Here is a 23,950-nt window from a genome sequence, read left to right on the forward strand (position 1 = left end):
TGAAGATGAGAGTTGACGTTTATTTTGTAAAAGAAAACAACAACATACATATGTACAGTGTATTTGTAATTAAAGCTTTTTTAGCAGTAAGGGAAATATCTCTTTGATCAATAAGCAAAATTTGTGACGATGTGCATGCCTACAACATTCTGAGGTTCATCTCGGAACAATGTGCTATATCTTTAATTAGCCAATTTTAACATCAATGCTGTAAATACATAAGGCCAGTTATGCTTAACAAACAAAAGAAACATGTCATTTAATTTTCCTTTTATTTGAAATCCAAAACACACATGCACATTGATGAAACAAATAATTTTCATTAGAAATCCGTGTGAAATTACAAACATGAATTTTCTACACTAGTCATGCGGATACAAAGTTAGACAACGTACAAAGACTCGGAAGGATTGCAAGACCGACGTGTGGAAATAACAATATCAAATTATTTCAGCTTTAGCAAGCAAATATATGTGTCAGGTTTCCATACAACTTGGAGCACAGAATATCAGTTTAACTTCAAGTTTTGTTTTGTTTTTTCCCTTCTCGATGGCATTGGCTTTTTTCAAAGAACATATCTTAAATTCTCCTTTCATTATTTATTATTGATTGATTTATTGACACAGTGTAAATATGCTTTGTAATAACAGTATATACCGTATGTAAATTATCAAACCAATTTAATCATATGGATTCAACTGAATGCCAGAATTTGTCTATTGAAACCACGCCAACATATGTTTCGCAGATGTCATTCAATACCAAGGTGAGAAAAGCTGACGATGTCTCATAATCGCTCCGAGTCTCTGTGTGATACTGCTGTTTTCAATTGTTATACACAAGCGATTCAAGGTTTAGAAACTTATGTGCGTGTAAATAACACACACCTGACGTCAAAAAAATATCAATGATGTTCAGGAATGGACTGAATCTACCTGGAATGTTCATAAAAGTTACTGATATAAAAACAATTAAGACATGTTTGTAACAAATATGACATAAATGAAAACAATATCTGACAAAGCTTTTAAAACGGAATGTGAAAGATCCAGACTTAATTTTCGTCGAATTAGTGAAATGGTCATTGTACAATATGATTCATTTCACTGGGCTACATTTCATTCATAAGACTACGTTATTTTTAGGTTTAACGTATGATATTATTCAAACGATTATAGTGTCTGAAGCCTTTAGATTAAATACGATTCCGCTATGTGCAGACATTGTATATGCTACAATTCATCGATTCATTCGTCTGTTGTGCTTTAAGCTCGCTAAAATGTGTGAATTTATAGCAAAGGTACATGGATGGTGTCGCCGATGAAGCAGAAGGCTGATATCCTGCCAGACTCTCAGGACTATATACATCGTAAAATGTGAAATTATCTCGTCATTATAAATGGATCTACCTATTGCCATCGTCAAGGACGCCCCATCAATAAGTTTGGGAGAAAGGGGTAGAGGTCAATGTATGGTATCATTGCCATGTCTCTTTTTAAGAATATTTAATTTGTTACAATTTTATTTTATTTTTACATCCAATGTTTCAGACATGGTGGTCGTGTTCGGTACATTTATAAAGTGTCGCAAAATATTTTGCTTAAAAGTCTTATTACCGAATTTGGCAAGATATCAACATTAAGGACGGCAAATTTGCCATATGATACCAAATATTATCAAGTATATTTATAATAAATTAGATAAAAAGTACTTTAATATGTAAAACACACATAAACATATTTCTCATCACCACATCAAATGTATATGAAATAATCTCGAAGTATACAAATATAGATATCTGTAAATATTTAATATATATAGCAATTTACACTAACTCACAACATATAGACGTAAATGTGCTATCAATAATGTATACACTACAGAAAACTGGAAACATTTTATTCCGATCAATATATTCCAAATAAAAAACAAAACAAAAACAAAAAAAGAAGATGGAATGAGAAATGAGAAATTATGCAGATAATTATTAGTTTATGAAAATTTACAATATATGTACTGAAAATGTAGAAAATACAAAATTTAAGATAGATATTTTAAATGAAACATATTTCGTATGTTCCATTAGTGAATAATATTATATCACTTAAATTAACCGTATGATTAATATGACACATAGTGAAATTTTGATTAGGTGGGTATTATACTTAAATGATTTGATTTGCGGCTGAATATGCCATACGTATGCTATTAAGATTGCATTATATCCACGGAAATAGCGAAAAGTGTAACCTTACAAACTACTACAGAATCATGAAGAAATTGTATGTTCTCAGTCCTTTTTTTTCTACAAAATTTAGATATAGGCTACACATAAATTCAGAACGATTTCCTTACACTTACATATACTAATATTGCGAAAGATATTGAATCACACAAAATGTTTTTGTGCTTTAAGATAATATCTCCTTTATGATTTTAACGCATACGATTTGTCTAAGGACCAACTTGAATATATTTTTTTATGTTGTGGAGATATAACACAAAATCGGATTGTACGCTGAATAAACCAAAACAAAGAACTATTATTAACTAAATCCTTATAATTTGATTTAAAATACACAATCATGCGGAATACCTTTTTTTATTGATAAACTCCATTCTCTTAGAAATCAGAACGCCGCTATATCAGCGGTGTTATAAACTACGAAGTTATTTTTTACGTCATGGGATGATAATGTATGTTTAAGCTGATGAAAATGCTCGCTACATGCAAGATACAGTTAAAATGAAATATCATTATGTGACGAACAAAATCTAAATCACGCAATCTCCGGGACTCACAGGTGTATATATAGTTAAAAATTAAAAGTTGTTAGTCTACAAAAGGTAGTCTAATGGTAAACAATACTCTACGTACTACACAGTCTTATACAAATGTGTCACATAACACCTTTCAATATACATCAGTAAATCGATTTCTATAGAAAATACTGACATTTCTACTTACAATAATCATAATAAAGACTAATAGCAGACGCACTAGGCAAGTAAAGGTGTACATCCAATTGTTCAATTCTAGATTTACAACTCCATCCTGGGAGTCAGCCTTTTCTGCAAATATCATACATTGCCAGTGCTGTATATGATTCGTGTTTTAATATGTATTCCGCATTAGGTATTCTCAAATCAGCTTATGGATGTATGCTACCTTACCTTACATGGACATTGATTGTTTTCTAATAAATATGCCATACTTAAGATATGAAAACTTCCATATCTGCTTTTACTTGATTTAATGGCTTATTGATTGAGCACGTAACACACTGTTATTTAAAAATCATACAATTAATTAATACCGCGAGAAGGCTATGCGATGATTGTTCCATGTATGTAAGGTAGCTTATACCCTTCAATTCCAAACACTGTAACATGTACATGTACATCAAGCTTCATGTATATTATAGACTAATATCACATACGATTTACATACAAGTTTTAGACAAACCGTCTATATTTCATTTCATGATTCCAACGAAGCACCAGTGCCTTTCCCGCATGAGGAAGAGGTCATTAGACAAGGGAAGTGATCCCCGATCATGTCATCAATTGGGAGTTGATGTATGCCTGTCGATTCCAGTGAATTCAATCGATTAACTTGCATCCAAAACTAGAAAAGATGAAAACAAAAGTATTTTAAGATATCATTTCACTAGCAGAACCATAACAACATACGACTATATGAAGTTATATGAGAAACGTGGGTAGTTTAAAGATTATTATCGACGGAATTATTTTTTGATCAACAATATTTGTTCGTTAGGCAAAAGCGATAGTTTCCATTACATGAGTTTTTTATTGCCTTAAAAACTTCCTATCTATTTCCAAATAAAACGGCGATCACTTGCAATCATTTTTGTCTCGTGCTGTTAATATATGTAGTTAGTGTTTTATTCACCTTCATATTGGTAACTCTGAACCCAATTACATCAAAAGCAAAGCACTTAATTTTGGCAAATAGGAAGTCATTTAATTAATATTCCGGCATAAAGTAAAACGTTATTTCGCTTTGTCTCATTCTCCTATGCTCCTGCCTCCTTTTCGATACACCTATCCCATACTCAACAGTCCCTCATTCTCCTTCACTCCTGTCTCCTTTTCCGATGTCCCTATCTCATACCCAACCGTCTCTCATTCTCCTTCACTCCTGTCTCCTTTTCCGATGTCCCTATCTCATACCCAACCGTCTCTCATTCTCCTTCACTCCTGCCTCCTTTTCGATACACCTATCCCATACACAACAGTCCCTCATTCTCCTTCACTCCTGCCTCCTTTTCGATACATCTATCCCATACTCAACAGTCCCTCATTCTCCTTCACTCCTGCCTCCTTTTCGATACACCTATCCCATACTCAACAGTCCCTCATTCTCCTTCACTCCTGCCTCCTTTTCGATGTCCCTATCTCATACTCAACAGTCCCTCATTCTCCTTCACTCCTGTCTCCTTTTCCGATGTCCCTATCTCATACTCAACCGTCTCCTTTTCTCGTACACTCCTGTCTTTTTTCCTATACCCCTATCACATACATTGCCGTTTCTTTCACAGTCCCACATTACCACAATCTCTCCATCATTCTTCAGTGTCCGCGCCAGACATTACCACAATCTCTCAATCATTCCTCCGTGTCCACAGCCCCATTTTATTCATCATTTGCCCGTTGCCACGCCCCAAATTACGACCACCTCTCCATCATTTCCTCCCACGTTTCATTTTCCCACGCTTTCATTGTCACATTCATTTCCAGACCACCTTCGCACGCTCTGATTCTCACAAACAATTTCCTGAACTATCTTCCCATACCTATACCTCAACTCCCACGTCCCCTTTTACAATTTCCTTCTATAATGAATCGCTCCCCTCCTTCACGATCCATTCTCTCCCATGCACAAACGTTAGCAAAATTGTCATACTTGGTGTCTTCTCGTTGTCAACTTCGTCTTCATCATCGAATACACCTGCATTATCATTGACACCATTTAATCGTATACTGTCTATGTCAGCCACTCCTTCGCTAGACTCCTCGGATATTTTGGTCTCCAGCACTCTAGATTGAGACGATTCTGACCGCCGTGTCTGATTCTTATGATGGGCGGCATAGTACTTCAGGAAGGACGTGATACTCCTGCGTCCTTGCTGCAAAAAATAATCATATTACAGTGTAAATTATTGAATTAAAAGATTAAAAGCAACAAACTTGTTACTATCTAACAAATTCAAGAATTGGCAGAAGAAAAAACAGTTCTCTGTAATATTAGTGTTACCAACCCAAAAGAGAAAACTCGTTAATATGCCAGAGTGTTAACACAGAGGGTTAAAAAAAGAAAAAGAAATCGAGTTCCGTAATGTGACGCCCCATAATATATTGAGCACTTTACTACACTTAACCTATAACCAGAAGATAACAATCACTGGAATGACACTTTGAAAGGATGCACCATACAAAAGAGAGACTATTAAAGGGAATATATTGATATAGATAGTGTAGATAACCAGTACATAGACTGTTAAAGGGAATATACTGATATAGAGAGTGTAGATAGCTAGCGCACAGACTGTTAAAGGGAATGTATTAATATAGATAGTGTAGATAGCTATTACACAGACCATTAAAGGGAATATATTGATATTTGTAACCTTTCAGAAATAAAATTATGAAAATAAAAGAAAAAATTAAATCAGATTAAAACAAAGAAGGAAAAGTAGGTAAATCTCTAACAGCAATATTAACGTCAGTCCGACTGACATTATACTATAATGTTAATCAATGATTGTATATAGTACAACTATTGCGGACGAATATATATGTATATCGAAATGAATAACGTCACTTACCTCAACCACAAAGTCTCGATCTCCTTTCTCCAATTTGAAATCTGATGTGCCCACGTGGCCAGTATTAATGCCAACAGTTCTATCTAGATCCTTGTCCTGTGATGTAAACAAATTCGATCCGAAATACAGTAGGTTGTAAAAATGTATTAGGACAACTTAGCGAACGAGAACCGGAAATGGTAAACCCTGCATTCGAAAACGATTAAAGCAACCCGCTAATTATGTCGATGTATCCTGATCACCGTACATAAAAGGTCACAATGCCGTCACTTTCAGTAAAAACACCCCAGTCCTCAGACAACACTGCCGCTTACACCAACACATATACCGATGTACATCAAAAACATATCTTCCCGGCCTGGAAACCAACGATTCAGAAAGGACCACACTCCGTGTGATATACCAAATTCATATATTATTTATGAAAATGTGTGTTCTATTTAAACTAAAACCTGTTAGAATTATATATAAAAAAAGAGATAATAAACGTCAAAGCAACCGAAAAATTAAATAATTTCTGGCATCTAACGAATAGACAAACAATTGAAGGGCGGTTTGAAGTGATACAGGCCTAGATATAGATTAAGATATAATGAACGTCGTGATGACTGCCATGAAGCAATATATATACATAAATAGTTTGGTTCCTGGGAAAAAATGAGTATATACCTGTACAAATATCCTCTTCACATTGGTAAGAAGTGCGCTTTGAAGCGTGTCAAAGAATGACATGAGGCCATCAATATTTTTTCGCTGGTAGCCTATATACCTCTGTTGGAGAAACACTCCTGTGTTTTCTACGAAGTGGATTAGCTCATGGTACTCAATCTGGAATTAACAAGAATAGTGGCATCGTACATTGATCTTGAGTTTGAATGGTGAGACGCTGTATGAGACATGACCGATATCAGCTTTCGATATCAGCTTGCACATTATGAACTCGGGTAGTTACAGTTCTTCTTACCAAATAGTATCTGTATCGTGAATAATGTCTTGTTATAGAAAACGCAAATAAATATTTTATATATTTAGCAGACGACGGAATAGCTGTTTGATACACAAGTTTTCATGTATCGTAGCAGACGACTGATGTTTACATTATGTGATATTTACATCTCTGAGTAGACCTATAGTGTATATGCCATTGTTTGAGTTTTTTAAAATTAAAAAAAAAGATGACATGTGATAATACTAAATTACTAAGGTTATGATATTGTCCGCTGGTCTACTATTTCGATTATACAATTGTAGATATGAGGTATGGAAAGAAATTCTAAACATGTAAGATGATAAAATCAGGACATTCACCGTCATTGCTTTCAATGTTTACAAAATAATATGGGGCTCTTTAAAGTTTCCCTCTATAAATGCATATAACGAGGCAGATTCTGGCCTAGTGATATTGGTGAGGTGAACCAGATGACGCGTCGGACCACGTGACTAACTAGCTCATTAATTTTTTTTCAGCCAGCAGCAATATCCCCCTACTGGCACAAAATAGATAAACAGCTTTGTAAGGCGAGGTGGAAACCTGTGTCAGCCAACATTTATGGGGTCGGGCTAACAGAAAATGGGAAAATACCCTATGTGTCCAAAACCCTTTAATTTGTAGAAAGTCATGCACGTATGGTAACACACGTCTAGACAGCGACATAGTTATGATCAGTCACATATATAATGAGAAATAATCGATGTAGTACTTTACAGGCTAGAAAGTTAGATTGTTGCGTTTATTTCCAGTTTATTTTAACTATAACAACTGTTACAAGAAAACTAAAAGTACACCAAATTGATTGATTCTGATAATTCACTTGACATGTGACCTTTGATGGCCTATATATTAACCTTTAGCATACTTCTACACTGTTTAAGTTATGGAATTGAAAAGTATACGATACTAATCTATAGTGCATTGTGTATTGATTTTTTTACGGCCTATTTGCAATTTGAATCATTTAGGGCCACCAGTTAAGAGGGACGTTCACTTAACGATCTACATCAAGCTTAATTTTTGGAGATAAAAATCGAAAAATCACTAATATCAAACAAGCAAGTTGCAACACACATTATATTATAGGTTATATTCTATTTGGCGTAAATAATCGAATATTAGCCATGTCCAAATTGTAACTAATAAGCATTTCATAGAGGTAACGTTCAGAAAAGGTAGCACGAGTAATGGGGAGGACAACCTCCTCTAGATAATTTTAACTACTCAGTATTATTTGACCTTTGAACATTGGTGACCTATATAGCGACCTTTCATATAACCTATCATTGTTATGAGATGAAAAGAAGATTTGCCATTTTGATGATCTCCTCATTCAGCTCGAGTTTCTATTTAATCTAAAATAAATAACCTCGTGATCAAACTCTACGTATTTTAAGCGTCAATTACTCAACAAACCGAAAAAAACATGATTAAAAGGAATCGTCTTGATCTTATGAAACAAATCTATGAAATATGGAATTTAGAATTCTTGCAACTTACCGGTGTTTCAGAAAGCTACATGCCCCTTTGGCTCTTGTTATACCAAGCCGAAATGTTTTAAAAATGAGTCATGGGAGACAACTTTATTTACATATATAGCAAAACATATTTAGCAACCCTGATATATAACCAGCTATCTTTAGAATCCTATTTGCTACGTACCATTGTTTTTAATTTAGCTTATCCATTTCGTTGTTTTGATTATAAACCAATTCCCTTTTGTCTGGTTTCAGATTGTGTAATCGTGATTTGATCGTTGACGGCAATTTTTATTTGGTGCCGACTAATCGGACTTGAGTCTTTTAGGTAATTCTTAGTTGGTCTAGCTTGGCATTGTTTTCTCTCTGGAAAGCTTTAATGGTGTTGACACTATTTCAAGCTGTATAAAGTGACATACAAATCATAATAAAATATTTACATTTCCACTGTGTGTTCTCTATATGAAGGTAGTAACAAAATTAGCGTTCATTCCTAGGCGAGCAATTAACCTGCCGCGTATGACTACATACAGTACATTGTTGACGGTGCCACGTAGAATGCAGAAGTGTGAATATAAAATCGCGTTTTATTACACATGAAATAATGTTTTATCAACTTTTAAACTTGTTAATAATTGTAAAATTGAAGACAACATTTCAATATTTTTCTTTCATGATGATTGAAATAATGAATTTGTGTGGAACTATATTTTGTGTACTTGTGTACTTGATTGCCTTTCCCGCCAAATTGGAACTATCTGTTACGCTGTTACATCGATCATTCAGCTGTTTCGTCACTACGTATAACGAGCGTAGAATACTGTTTCTTATGATTTTTTTCAAAGATTACGTTGAAAAATAGTTTTGAAATGTAAATATAAGAAATAATTGTTATTTTTTGTTGTTCACTGGTGTATGAACGGCATTTTTTGACAGATATTTCTTAAATGTAAATGATAGCCAGACTTGGTATGCACCGGATATGGTCGTTTCGAAATTAATGCAAATGCCCATCGTTTTTTTCTTTTTTACCTTTGGGGGAAAGGGGGATACATAAATGTTTCTACATTTCGACATGGTAAAAATATGACACAAATTTAACTATACAGATGTCTTTACCTCTCCATCGTCATCCTCATCTAACAGTTCAAAGGCTTTGTGGACATCGTAATCGTTTCCAAATAATATTTCGGCGCTCTGCTCAGAAAATTCGTCCTAAAACAAAAAACCGAAATCATATTCATGTAAGGAGTGAATTACTAATTATTTGATTTTGTTAATTTGGTTATCTCATATAAACTAATTTCTAAAGAAAGCCCGACTTTGAAGTTTGATATAAAATCACCAACGTGCAATATCTGTAAAAATGTACATGTATATTCCCTATCCAAATATTCATTTGCACCTCATTTTTTTTTATCAAAATTTAAATACATATAAGTTTAATTATAGACAGTTTTTATCTTAACAGTTATACACAATTATTGTGATCATAACGTGTATACACATGATTTTGAACATATGCCCAGTAAAATTGCTGGTGTATTTTTTCTTAAACACAGGTTCAGCGTCCCTCTTAACACTATCCAGTTGAGGTTAAACGTTGTTAAAGGAACAAACTCATTATATACACAATCCCGATGGCAGATAGCGCTTGCGACAGATTTCACTGTAACTTTTGAACATAATACCTAGCAAGCAATCAAACTCGGACATACGTCTGGGTCATTTGAAGCAAAAACAAAGAATAATGAAACTAATTGTAACGTACGTCAGCAAACGCAGCCTCCAGCTCGGTTTTGTTGATTGTTCCACCTCCGTCCATATCATGCTTCTGTAGCACCTGTAAGAAGAATGAACGAGTCTCTATACAATAGTGTATTTTAAGCTCTATATAGCATGTTGTTCTATATCTTTAAGGTTTTTAAAGAGGATAACAGTTCCATATTACTATTCTATAACAGAAATGCCCGGCGCACAATATTATGCTTGTCCGCACACCCCTGCGTTTAAATCGACCATAAATATCACATATGGATAAATTTAAGTGATGATTTAAAATTGCGTATGTGGGTTCAACAACTGGAACAGCATGTAAGCAAGTCTATTATATTCTGGCATTGTCATGTTATATAGAAACATTCAACTATACATTACTGCAGCGTTCTTTTACAAAGACAGGAAACATATCAGAAACTTTCATTGTTAAAAACGAAAGAAATTTCAAAATCGGGACGGGGAAGTGCAACAGAAAGAACAGCAAGCTATATAATATTGTATTGTATAATGAACCAGAAACATCACGTCATATATTACTACATTGCATAATCGTTCATGTATAAGACCCTTATTTAATGTTCCTTCTGTATCATTAATAAGGTTAAGCTGACGCACGCTTCGAACGCTCATCATATGGGAAGACGACTCACACTTGACATATCTATTCTTTTTCTCTATTTCCATCCTGTCGGTGAAATGTCTTTATGAACACAAATTGAAAATGTAATGCTCGTCGTTACGCAAAAAAAAGACCTTTTACGAAGGCACTCCATCAAGGATAATTACATTTTTATTTAGTTATGTTTAACCCCCGTTCATTTTCTAAGTGCATCATGGATTGTTTACGTTACCCTTAGGAATTCGTTTACTGCTATCGTCACTCTTCGATGCTCTCTGTGAACCGTCTCCTGTTGTTTCTTTTCTTCTTTCTTTTTTCTGTAAAGTATAATAAATAACACTATCTTAATAAGGACAGAAAAACGCAGTACGTATTTAGTATTGTGTTAACAGTGTTACGTAATCAAAAGTGACCCCAGTCTATTATATTCTATCCTCTGTGGTATGACTACCTCCCCTACCCCGCCTCGAATCGTGCTGCTGACAAACGGTTCTGACCCGACTTGACCTTAAACATTGAAAACAGATACTGAATATCAGTTAATTCCCCGATGCCACACCAAGATCCACGGAACGGTGTCTTATGAACGTGCTGACATTTTTCATTGCGGTAAAACAACCGACAAAAAAGGAAATGAAAGAACGGTCGACGTCTTGTTGCGAGGAGACATTTACTTTCTTCGTTTTACCCTTTAATTTTTACTTTTACGCCACGTGAAGCACTCGGAACTCTGAAACGTCTGTACTATATATGTTTACATAATGGAATATATTTAAACATTTTCTATCTCGCATTGCAACATAATACGTTACCTGGCAAGTTTGGTGTCGGGTAGTTCAGCCAAATGAGTCCCTATTCTTTGTTCCATGAGAAAACGGAACATCTCATGTTCAGAATCCGCATACTGCAACAGGTAAAAACACAAAACATGTAAACTGACAGGACGATACATCTATATTTCCTTGTATTTACATAAATACTTTTATACATTATATGATTTTAGTGTACGTTATATGATTTTAGTGTACGTTCATCATCTAGGAAGAGTGTGTCGAATCTGCACCTACGTGCACACTCTTAAGCTAATGATTGATAAGACTGATGTCTAACAATTGTTCGGAAATAAAATAAGCACAATTAAAAACGCACGTTTTGTTTGGGAAATAAGGCTTAAAAAGATATAAACACAGATAACATTATTTTTATAGAGCGGTTACTCGTATCTGTATATCATAGCGCAGTACAGAAATTTGTTTCAAAAATTTAATTACAATGAACAAAATCTGAAAAGTTAAGAGCACGCAAATTAAATAAATGTCAAAACGAAGCCTAAGTCTGCACGCGGTTAAGCTCCCCTTATAACCGTCAGTACTAGTTCATTCAAAAAGAATTTATAAAAACAATTGCTGTCTATTTGTAGAGAGCGCGCTTAATATAGGAGCTACAAGGAGTGTACGATGCCTATCTGATGTAACTCTGATCCATAGTATACGTAGTGTAATAGTGATCAGCAACCAAATGGAATGTTACGGCGGCTCGTACATACAATAAATACATCATTGTTTGCAGACCAGAAGTAGTTGATAAAAACAACGAGATATACACTGCAATGGTAAATGATGGGCTTTGATATATACTTCAATTATAAAGTAAATGAACTAGCAAACACGCGTAACCCCTCTTCTCTCTAGAGTAACGCATACCACTCTCCTAATAAATTAGCATACACACATACCTTCTCTCCTCTCTAGCATGACACATAACGCGTTATTCTTTATCAATGAGTAAACACACATACCCTCTCCTTCCTACATGTAGCTTGACACATATAACCTCCTCAATTATAAACTAGTAAATTCTTTCCTTTCTATCGTAACACATACAATTGTTTTCCTGATTAACTACTAGTCACACATGCCTTCCCACTTTAGGTAACACATTCGACTCTCTTTCTTTATACAAGTAAACACATATACCGACTCCGGCTTGACACATACCATTCTCTCCTTCACAAACTGATAAACACACATACTCTTCCCTCTCTACAGTAACATATACCATTCTCTCCTTCACAAACTGTTAAACACACATACTCTTCCCTCTCTACAGTAACATATACACTCTCTCCTTCACAAACTGTTAAACACACATACTCTTCCCTCTCTACAGTAACACATACCATTCTCTCCTTCACAAACTGTTAAACACACATACCCTTCCCTCTCTACAGTAACATATACACTCTCTCCTTCACAAACTGATAAACACACATACTCTTCCCTCTCTACAGTAACATATACACTCTCTCCTTCACAAACTGTTAAACACACATACTCTTCCCTCTCTACAGTAACACATACCATTCTCTCCTTCACAAACTGTTAAACACACATACCCTTCCCTCTCTACAGTAACATATACACTCTCTCCTTCACAAACTGATAAACACACATACTCTTCCCTCTCTACAGTAACATATACACTCTCTCCTTCACAAACTGATAAACACACATACTCTTCCCTCTCTACAGTAACATATACACTCTCTCCTTCACAAACTGTTAAACACACATACTCTTCCCTCTCTACAGTAACACATACCTGTCTCTCCTTCACAAACTGTTAAACACACATACTCTTCCCTCTCTACAGTAACACATACCGTGCTCTCCTTCACAAACTGTTAAACACACATACCCTTCCCTCTCTACCTCTCAACACATACCACTCTCTCCTTCACAAACTTGTAAACACACATTATCCCTCCTGTCTACAGTAACACATACCACACTCTACCTCTCAACACATACCACCCTCTACCTCTCAACACATACCACCCTCTACCTCTCAACACATACCACTCTCTACCTCTCAACACATACCACCCTCTACCTCTCAACACATACGACTCTCTACCTCTCAACACATTACACTCTCTACCTCTCAACACATACCACTCTCTACCTCTCAACACACACCACTCTCTCCTTCTCAACACATACAACTCTCTTCCTCTCAACACATACCACTCTCTACCTATCAACAAATACCACTCTCTACCTCTCAACACATACCACTCTCTACCTCTCAACACACACCATTCTCTACCTCTCAACACATACCACCCTCAACCTCTCAACACATACCACCCTCTACCTCTCAGCACATACCACACTCTACCTCTCAACACATACCATCCTCTACCTCAAAACATATACCACCCTCTACCTCTCGACACACATCACTCTCTACCTCTCGACACATACCACCCTCTACCTCTCAACACATACCACTCTCTACCTCTTAACACATACCACCCTCTACCTCTCAACACATACCACTCTCTACCTCTTAACACATACCACCCTCTACCTCTCAACACATACCATTCTCTACATATCAACACATACCACTCTCTACCTCTCAATACATACCACACTCTACCTTTCAACACATACCACTCTCTAACTCTTAACACATACCACTCTCTACCTCTCAACACATAACCACACTCTACCTTTCAACACATACCACTCTGTACCTCACAAAGTAGTAAAACATCCTCCCCGTCTCTAGAGACATACCTCTCTCTTCCTTTATACTAGTCTAGTGAACAGATATATCCTCCCCGTCACCAGAGACATACCTCTCTCTTCCTTTATACTAGTCTAGTGAACAGATATATCCTCCCCGTCACCAGAGACATACCTCTCTCTTCCTTTATACTAGTCTAGTGAACAGATATATCCTCCACGTCACCAGAGACATACCTCTCTCTTCCTTTATACTAGTCTAGTGAACAGATATATCCTCCCCGTCTCCAGAGACATACCTCTCTCTTCCTTTATACTAGTGTAGTGAACAGATATATCCTCCCTGTCACCAGAGACATACCTCTCTCTTCCTTTATACTAGTCTAGTGAACAGATATATCCTCCCCGTCACCAGAGACATACCTCTCTCTTCCTTTATACTAGTCTAGTGAACAGATATATCCTCCCCGTCACCAGAGACATACCTCTCTCTTCCTTTATACTAGTCTAGTGAACAGATATATCCTCCCCGTCACCAGAGACATACCTCTCTCTTCCTTTATACTAGTCTAGTGAACAGATATATCCTCCCCGTCACCAGAGACATACCTCTCTCTTCCTTTATACTAGTCTAGTGAACAGATATATCCTCCCCGTCTCCAGAGACATACCTCTCTCTTCCTTTATACTAGTCTAGTGAACAGATATATCCTCCACGTCACCAGAGACATACCTCTCTCTTCCTTTATACTAGTCTAGTGAACAGATATATCCTCCCCGTCACCAGAGACATACCTCTCTCTTCCTTTATACTAGTCTAGTGAACAGATATATCCTCCACGTCACCAGAGACATACCTCTCTCTTCCTTTATACTAGTCTAGTGAACAGATATATCCTCCCTGTCACCAGAGACATACCTCTCTCTTCCTTTATACTAGTCTAGTGAACAGATATATCCTCCACGTCACCAGAGACATACCTCTCTCTTCCTTTATACTAGTCTAGTGAACAGATATATCCTCCCCGTCACCAGAGACATACCTCTATCTTCCTTTATACTAGTGTAGTGAACAGATATATCCTCCCTGTCACCAGAGACATACCTCTCTCTTCCTTTATACTAGTCTAGTGAACAGATATATCCTCCCCGTCACCAGAGACATACCTCTCTCTTCCTTTATACTAGTCTAGTGAACAGATATATCCTCCCCGTCACCAGAGACATACCTCTCTCTTCCTTTATACTAGTCTAGTGAACAGATATATCCTCCCCGTCACCAGAGACATACCTCTCTCTTCCTTTATACTAGTCTAGTGAACAGATATATCCTCCCCGTCACCAGAGACATACCTCTCTCTTCCTTTATACTAGTCTAGTGAACAGATATATCCTCCCCGTCACCAGAGACATACCTCTCTCTTCCTTTATACTAGTCTAGTGAACAGATATATCCTCCCCGTCACCAGAGACATACCTCTCTCTTCCTTTATACTAGTCTAGTGAACAGATATATCCTCCCTGTCACCAGAGACATACCTCTCTCTTCCTTTATACTAGTCTAGTGAACAGATATATCCTCCCCGTCACCAGAGACATACCTCTCTCTTCCTTTATACTAGTCTAGTGAACAGATATATCCTCCCCGTCACCAGAGACATACCTCTCTCTTCCTTTATACTAGTCTAGTGAACAGATATATCCTCCACGTCACCAGAGACATACCTCTCTCTTCCTTTATACTAGTGTAGTGAACAGATATATCCTCCCCGTCACCAGAGACATACCTCTCTCTTCCTTTATACTAGTCTAGTGAACAGATATATCCTCCCCGTCACCAGAGACATACCTCTATCTTCCTTTATACTAGTGTAGTGAACAGATATATCCTCCCCGTCACCAGAGACATACCTCTCTCTTCCTTTATACTAGTCTAGTGAACAGATATATCCTCCCCGTCACCAGAGACATACCTCTCTCTTCCTTTATACTAGTCTAGTGAACAGATATATCCTCCCCGTCACCAGAGACATACCTCTCTCTTCCTTTATACTAGTCTAGTGAACAGATATATCCTCCCCGTCACCAGAGACATACCTCTATCTTCCTTTATACTAGTGTAGTGAACAGATATATCCTCCACGTCACCAGAGACATACCTCTCTCTTCCTTTATACTAGTCTAGTGAACAGATATATCCTCCCCGTCACCAGAGACATACCTCTCTCTTCCTTTATACTAGTCTAGTGAACAGATATATCCTCCCCGTCACCAGAGACATACCTCTCTCTTCCTTTATATTAGTCTAGTGAACAGATATATCCTCCCCGTCACCAGAGACATACCTCTCTCTTCCTTTATACTAGTCTAGTGAACAGATATATCCTCCCCGTCACCAGAGACATACCTCTCTCTTCCTTTATACTAGTCTAGTGAACAGATATATCCTCCCCGTCACCAGAGACATACCTCTATCTTCCTTTATACTAGTCTAGTGAACAGATATATCCTCCCCGTCACCAGAGACATACCTCTCTCTTCCTTTATACTTGTGAATACCCTCTCCCATACTGTCTCTCATCTTTGTAGCCTGGTAAACACACATCCCCTTTCTAGAGTAATACATATCAATCTCGTTATTATATAATATGTAGTCTAGTTAACACACATCTCCTGTCTGGAAAAAAACATGTATCAATCTCGTTATTTTAGAATGTGTAGTCTAGTTAACACACATCCCCTGTCTGGAAAAAAACATGTATCAATCTCGTTATTTTAGAATGTGTAGTCTAGTTAACACACATCCCCTGTCTGGAAAAAAAACATGTATCAATCTCGTTATTTTAGAATGTGTAGTCTAGTTAACACACATCCCCTGTCTGGAAAAAAACATGTATCAATCTCGTTATTTTAGAATGTGTAGTCTAGTTAACACACATCTCCTGTCTAGAGTAATACATATTAATATCGTTATTGTCACACTTTCTAGAATAATACGTGTCAATCTCGTTATTATAGAATGTGTAATATAGTTAACACACATACACTTTCTAGAGTAATACGTATCAATATCTTTATTGAAGAATGTGTATCCTAGTAAACACTTAACTTTCTTTTTTACTCGAATTTACAAACATCATATACATCTTTCCTTCCTAGCAGTTGATTTACCAATATCCCAAGCCCTAAAAAGCCGTAAACCACTAGTATTTAGATATCATCCTTAATAATCACCTCTAAACCGCAGTTTTAGATCACTTCTAATGTTCACCGAAATACCTTTTAGCGAGATGTATTTAAAAGTCACTTATAATGAGGGAAATCACATCTAACTTTCAGGGCGTATACTGAATAAGAAATGCTTCGATTCGCTTTTGTAACCGATATCAAAACATTTCTTTTGTAAAAGTAAGTCAACTGCTGTTTGTAATCACACGATAAATACTAAGGGAAACTCGCAAATGGGTTTAATTTACAAGGATAATAATATTGATACAGTGTATATGTTTTCATCTCAATTATTTAACGACCAAAGCGTTCACGGATTGGGCATGGATTCATATTTTACAAAAGACCGACCATATAATGGTATGTACTTTTTGATGCTTATTAAAGAAAGTTAAAGATACTGATGGAAATATTGCAATCTTCAGTACGAAAGTAAAAACATGACATTCACAAATATGCTCTATCGGGCTTTGGTAAATTCATTAGAAAACATTTCTTTTTAACAAAAGACTATAGGAGACTCCAGAAATACGTCGTATTAATTCATATATAATTAAATGTCGATAATAGTTTCAACGTAAGCCACAAAGTCGATTATCTATAAACACATAAAGATGAGCATTTTAATTGAAATAGCGGAAATGATTCTAGTCCAATCCCAGAATACCCCAAGGGTATTGCCATGAAAGAAATATTTGTGAAATTTCTCACCAGCAGAAATCCTAACGTTTTGTCGTCAGGTTGTCCGAACCTCTCTGATTTGGCAAGCTTCTGTGGTAAATCTTCTAATGGTTGTAGCTTTTGTAGAAAGCTGTCACCTGGTTTCATAGACAGCCACCAACCTGAAATCCAAACGTATCAGTTTATATCGGACACAACCAAAATGTTATTATTAAGCATAGAGTTGTAAAGTCACTACCACTTATAACAGGGAACGGTCTGCCATTTCACATGCCATCCTGATGATACATATTATCATTGTTGTCATAACAAGTAAATCATACATGACATTGTCGTCATAGTAAGTGACATTATCCCAATTATTAAAATAAGTGACATTATCCTTGTTGCCATAGTTAGTGACATTATCCCAATCATTAAGATAAGTGGCATTATCATTGTTGTCATACAATAGGTAATCATGGTAACTGTCATTGCAACAGGTAGGCATGGTAACTGTCATTGCAACAGGTAGGCATGGTAACTGTCGTTACAATAGGTAGGCAAGGTAATTATCATTACAATAGGTAGGCATGGTAACTGTCATTACAATAGGTAGGCATGGTAACTGTCATTACAATAGGTAATCATGGTAACTGTCATTACAACAGGTAGGCATGGTAACTGTCATTACAATAGGTAATCATGGTAACTGTCATTACAATAGGTAATCATGGTAACTGTCATTACAACAGGTAATCATGGTAACTGTCATTACAACAGGTAGGCATGGTAACTGTCATTACAATAGGTAATCATGGTAACTGTCATTACAATAGGTAATCATGGTAACTGTCATTACAACAGGTAATCATGGTAACTGTCATTACAACAGGTAGGCATGGTAACTGTCGTTACAATAGGTAGGCAAGGTAATTATCATTACAATAGGTAGGCATGGTAACTGTCATTACAATAGGTAGGCATGGTAACTGTCATTACAATAGGTAATCATGGTAACTGTCATTACAATAGGTAATCATGGTAACTGTCATTACAATAGGTAATCATGGTAACTGTCATTACAACAGGTAATCATGGTAACTGTCATTACAACAGGTAGGCATGGTAACTGTCATTACAATAGGTAATCATGGTAACTGTCATTACAATAGGTAATCATGGTAACTGTCATTACAACAGGTAGGCGTGGTAACTGTCGTTACAATAGGTAGGCAAGGTAATTATCATTACAATAGGTAGGCATGGTAACTGTCATTACAATAGGTAGGCATGGTAACTGTCATTACAATAGGTAAATGTCATTAGGGCCTGACGACACGATAGCTGTCATCATTAGTCTAGTCAAAATTGTGGTTAATAAGCTTTTCGAGTAATTTGTTAACAACACAAGTAGTAGGGTTGCCACAGAAATTAAAGATATTTCTATAAATGTTAAATCTTATAAAAGATTCAACCCTGACATCTTAAAGGTTCGGAGGGGTTTTATTTATATATTAGAAGGACCTAATCAAATTTAACGACGAGATATTTGCATATTCAGAAGACAAGTCAAGTGAAATGCAGCGAAGATTGAGGAACTCGATTACATACTCCGTTCACAATTTACTTAGGTGAAAACATTAATACATTAGATTTAAATTTCTATATTTCTCGCTACCAATGATTCGTTTAATCTCTATTCCATGTGGATACATTTAAAAAAAATATACCCGAACATTTTACTTAAATTCCACGCAACCTTACTTTCCATATTTGGTTATTTAAATTTACAAACCCATCAATCTATTGCATTTTTATAAGCAGTCAAGTGAGGTTACTTTAAGCATCACAAACATTTAAAGTCCTGGATAAACTCGTTAGATATTGTAGACGATATGGTCATACGACGATGTACGTGTGTATCTGAGGTATGTGTGGGTTTCACAATTTTTGGTGTTGTGCTCCTTTCTACTTGCTACATGTATTACGTCACTGACGCGATGTTTTCCCTTTAAAACGAATTACTAAATCTATCAGCATTACCACTTGAACCGTACTTAAATCTTAGTTGAATATCATTACACTCCAACTAAGTATGCGTTCAAATTAAATGAGTTTAAAGGAGCAGCCTAAATATTGACACATCTACATTACACGACTTACTGGACACCAATGGAGGGATTAGAACATTAAGTTGTCATGCAACATTTTATCCTTCCGCTTAAGTATTCGTCAACACTAGTAATCGATTTTACCAGTTATATCAATACAGTTGATAGTATTTTAGCAGTAGAATGTGTACATGCACAGGTCCTTTTCTGAATGATATTTGTTTAACTGATTACTTTTTAAACTCCATGTATGAAACAACGATACTCAGTCACGGATTGTTCTCAAGGTAAATCCACTATTAAGACAAACTAACAAATTCACGCCCCCATTCAGACGGACAATTAAGTGGTTTATGTCAGGGTGATGTATTCCTACATTGTAGTATCGTATACTATAAAAAGAAAACATGTCTACATCATTATATATAGAAACAACAGGTTTTTATTCTTCGGTCTTCGGTCAGTCGATACCAACAAAACCTTTATTTCGTTATTTAAAAAAAAAAAAACAATTATCAAAATATGTTCAGAGACATTTGATTCTAATAGATGCACATAACAAGAGGCCCAGAAGGCCTGCATCGCTTAACTGGATATTTCAGTTATTATGGCAAATCATTAATTTAAGTTATATCTCAAATGTTTTCCTACTTTCGCACTGATTCCCCCGATAATGGATCAAACTACAGGTGGACAAAATCCAATCATTCTTGAAAAAGGAAACAGATCTTAAAGTTGTCTTTGCCCTGTTGGACATCCTTTCTCCCGACCCAAGAATGCCACATTCTTTGTTGATATAATATAAGATATCCTTTGTCAAATAATGCTCCAACAAAATGTCATCGATAACATTGAGTTAAGAAGCGATTTAAAAAGATTTACGTCTATTTTCCCTATTGGGCCCAGATCCTCTGTCTCAATAGGACGACATCTATCTTTTATACAACATTAAATTTTCTTTACCCAATAATGCTCCAGACCAGATTTCATTAAAATTCATTGCTTTGTTCAGGACTAGTAGGTATTCGTAGAATTTACTTCAATTTCCTCTAATGGGCCCGCTCCTCCAGCCCAAGGGGAGGGAGCCATACCCTCAATTTACACAACGTTCGATCTCTTTGCCAAATAATGCTCCAGAACAAATTTCATCAAAATCCATTCTGGACTAGTAGGGATTTAAAAGATTTACCTAAATTTTCCTTATTGGGCTCAACCCCTCCGGTCCCAAGGGAGTCACTCTCTCCTAGTATATGTCGATCCCCTTTGTCAATTTATGTTCCAGACGAATTTCATCAAAACCCATTAAGGCGATTCAAAGGATTTGAATACTAGTATTTGACTAGAGTTATATGGTTAATATTCAGTGCAAGGTTCGTCCATGACCTTTTGCTAGTTTCGAATAAAAACAGCGCATCGCGAAGAACACTATAAACAGCTGACACGTCCACAGAGAGAACATGATTGAAAGAAATCTAATTAGGAGTTTGTGTCGACTGACTTCAAACTGCTGCCGTGGCATGCATGCTGTAGTCAGGAATGTTCTTAAGTACATACCAAGTACTCCATATAAGGTACATACACAGTACAAATGGAAGTCTCGTCATTATAACGTTGATTTGACAGATGAATGCATCATGAGTTTGTCAAACTAAAACCATTTTCCTGAAGACACGGGTATTCATATAAACAAGCAATTGCTTCTCTGCTGTTCATTTCAGTTTCCAGCATTAAAGGAAGTGAATAGAGTTAGCTGCATTGTGGAAGTATGACTTACCGTCAAAGCAATGGACCGGATAATTACAAAGAACTCCTCCATCTACGTATAAATTAGTTTCACCATTCACCGTGTACTGCGTGGCCTGGAACATACCTGCCATTAAAAGAAAACAATACCATTATCAGTATGAAGCATAACATTATATACACAATATAAATATAAATGGACGTGTGGAGCACCAATCATATACCAGATGATAACACACGTGGAAATCACCGCCAAATACGCCAATTAAGGATATACAATTAACAAGAAGTAGTAGGAACTTTTAATAAATCTATTTTAGGAAATTCCAAGCTTTCAATTATCGAGTTATGATTGTCTTGTGTGTTTCCGTATACTTTGTTGTCCAAGCCAATCAATGTATCAATCTATTAACATTGTATCGATGTAAACATGGCAGTTTACAGTACCATAAACACCACATGGTTTAGTAACGACATCATGTATGGCAATAGTGCAGATCAGATCTGTAAATCAAATTCAATCATCGATTCCTTGTCTCGTACTGTTTCTGAAAATGTCTCGCCTTTTTGTCATCATTGTCTCGTACTGTTTCTGAAAAAGTCTCGCCTTTTTGATCATCGATTCCCAGTCTCGTACTGTTTCTGAAAATGTCTCGACTTTTTATATGACTTGATCAGCTAACTGGATTAAATTCCCTTCACATATCTTATTATGTTCATTTTTATTTGTCTTTTACTAATGTTCGGTATGTTTAATTGTAAGGTTAGAAGCCTAAGTTTTTTCACGAAATGTTAAACGGCGCAGTCATACAGGTATATCAATCACAAACGAGTCGTACTTGCTTTGTCAGTCGTAAAAGGGAAATAAATATATTCTAGTGAAATGCTACACAGATTACAGGGCGAAGATAAATATATTTAGCATCCTTGATCTTTGCAGACGACACTAACTCTTCAAAGACTCTCGCTTTAGTTACGGTTGATGCTAGATGGTGGATGATTCTATTAGATAACACATACTAATTTCAACGAACACCATTACATACATGTTTCTCCTCCAAACGACCCCTGCAGTCATCAATAAAGTAGTTGGATATCGAACACTGTTTTTGGAGGTCATGCCTCACCTATTACATATATCATCCAAATCGGACAATATCTTAATTTTGACCAATCTGAGGTCCCGGCCCGGCTGACCGCTCGGAACACGATCGGAAAAGGAAAATATTCTTAGCATCGCCGGCCATACACAAACACTCTGGTAAAATGTCTTTTTATTCCGGCCTTCGGGTTTTGAGAAACATCTTGGAAACATCGGCGGCGGAGAAAAGATGACGAAATAATACAATGTAATAAGAAACGGAGTAAAATACAAAATGTCCCTAAGCTTTATAAAAAAAATGACAAAAAACTAAAATTGTTGTTAAAAGCAGCCTTCCGTATCAGCAAAAATAACTAAATATATTCCGTTATGAAAGCATCGAAATAACTGAAAAAATCGAGACAAAGCTTGTCATTAGGGGCGAACATTTGACCAAAAACTCATATTGACTGGTCATAAAAAACCCACAACAAAAATCAAGGTCTAATGCAAACATTTCATATCTTTTCATATTTTAAAATCAAGTTTATGACGAATTCATTATTATTTGGATTATGATGATCTACTTTAATACATAATAATAATGATGACATACGCCTTCACAATCAATGTAAAAAGAGAAAAGGAGATTTAATTAGATTACCCGGTATCGACATGGACATGCGCACTGCTAATCGTATTGGCATATCCGGGGTAGTTTTGGGATGGCAATATTCCTCCGACATGTGGTTCAGGTTCGTTACAACAACGCATAGCTCCTTATTAAACCTTTTGTCACGATAAAGCTGAAATCAGAAATAAGAAATAAAAAATCGCTACAGATGAAAAATGTTGCCAGACATATTTGTTAC

The 23,950-nt window shown here is 36.1% G+C and overlaps 1 protein-coding gene across 6 annotated transcripts in view; it reads right to left on the reverse strand.

Annotated features, from left to right (window-relative positions):
* Positions 1-258: 258 nt before the first annotated feature.
* LOC117344229 overlaps positions 259-23,950 on the reverse strand; it is a 126,397-nt gene continuing 102,705 nt past the window's right edge. For all 6 annotated transcript variants that reach the window (XM_033906903.1, XM_033906900.1, XM_033906901.1 and 3 more), the window contains 11 exons: positions 23,743-23,884; positions 22,029-22,124; positions 18,192-18,322; positions 11,532-11,623; positions 10,952-11,036; positions 10,093-10,164; positions 9,441-9,536; positions 6,522-6,680; positions 5,853-5,948; positions 4,931-5,153; positions 259-3,628 (listed from right to left, as the gene is read on the reverse strand). In XM_033906903.1, the coding sequence (XP_033762794.1) occupies positions 3,612-3,628; positions 4,931-5,153; positions 5,853-5,948; positions 6,522-6,680; positions 9,441-9,536; positions 10,093-10,164; positions 10,952-11,036; positions 11,532-11,623; positions 18,192-18,322; positions 22,029-22,124; positions 23,743-23,884 (1,209 nt within the window). In that variant the 3' untranslated portion in view covers positions 259-3,611. The remainder of the gene's footprint in view (positions 3,629-4,930; positions 5,154-5,852; positions 5,949-6,521; positions 6,681-9,440; positions 9,537-10,092; positions 10,165-10,951; positions 11,037-11,531; positions 11,624-18,191; positions 18,323-22,028; positions 22,125-23,742; positions 23,885-23,950) is intronic.

The sequence above is a fragment of the Pecten maximus genome, chromosome 15, assembly GCF_902652985.1.
Source record: "Pecten maximus chromosome 15, xPecMax1.1, whole genome shotgun sequence".
Taxonomy (NCBI): Eukaryota; Metazoa; Mollusca; class Bivalvia; order Pectinida; family Pectinidae; genus Pecten; species Pecten maximus.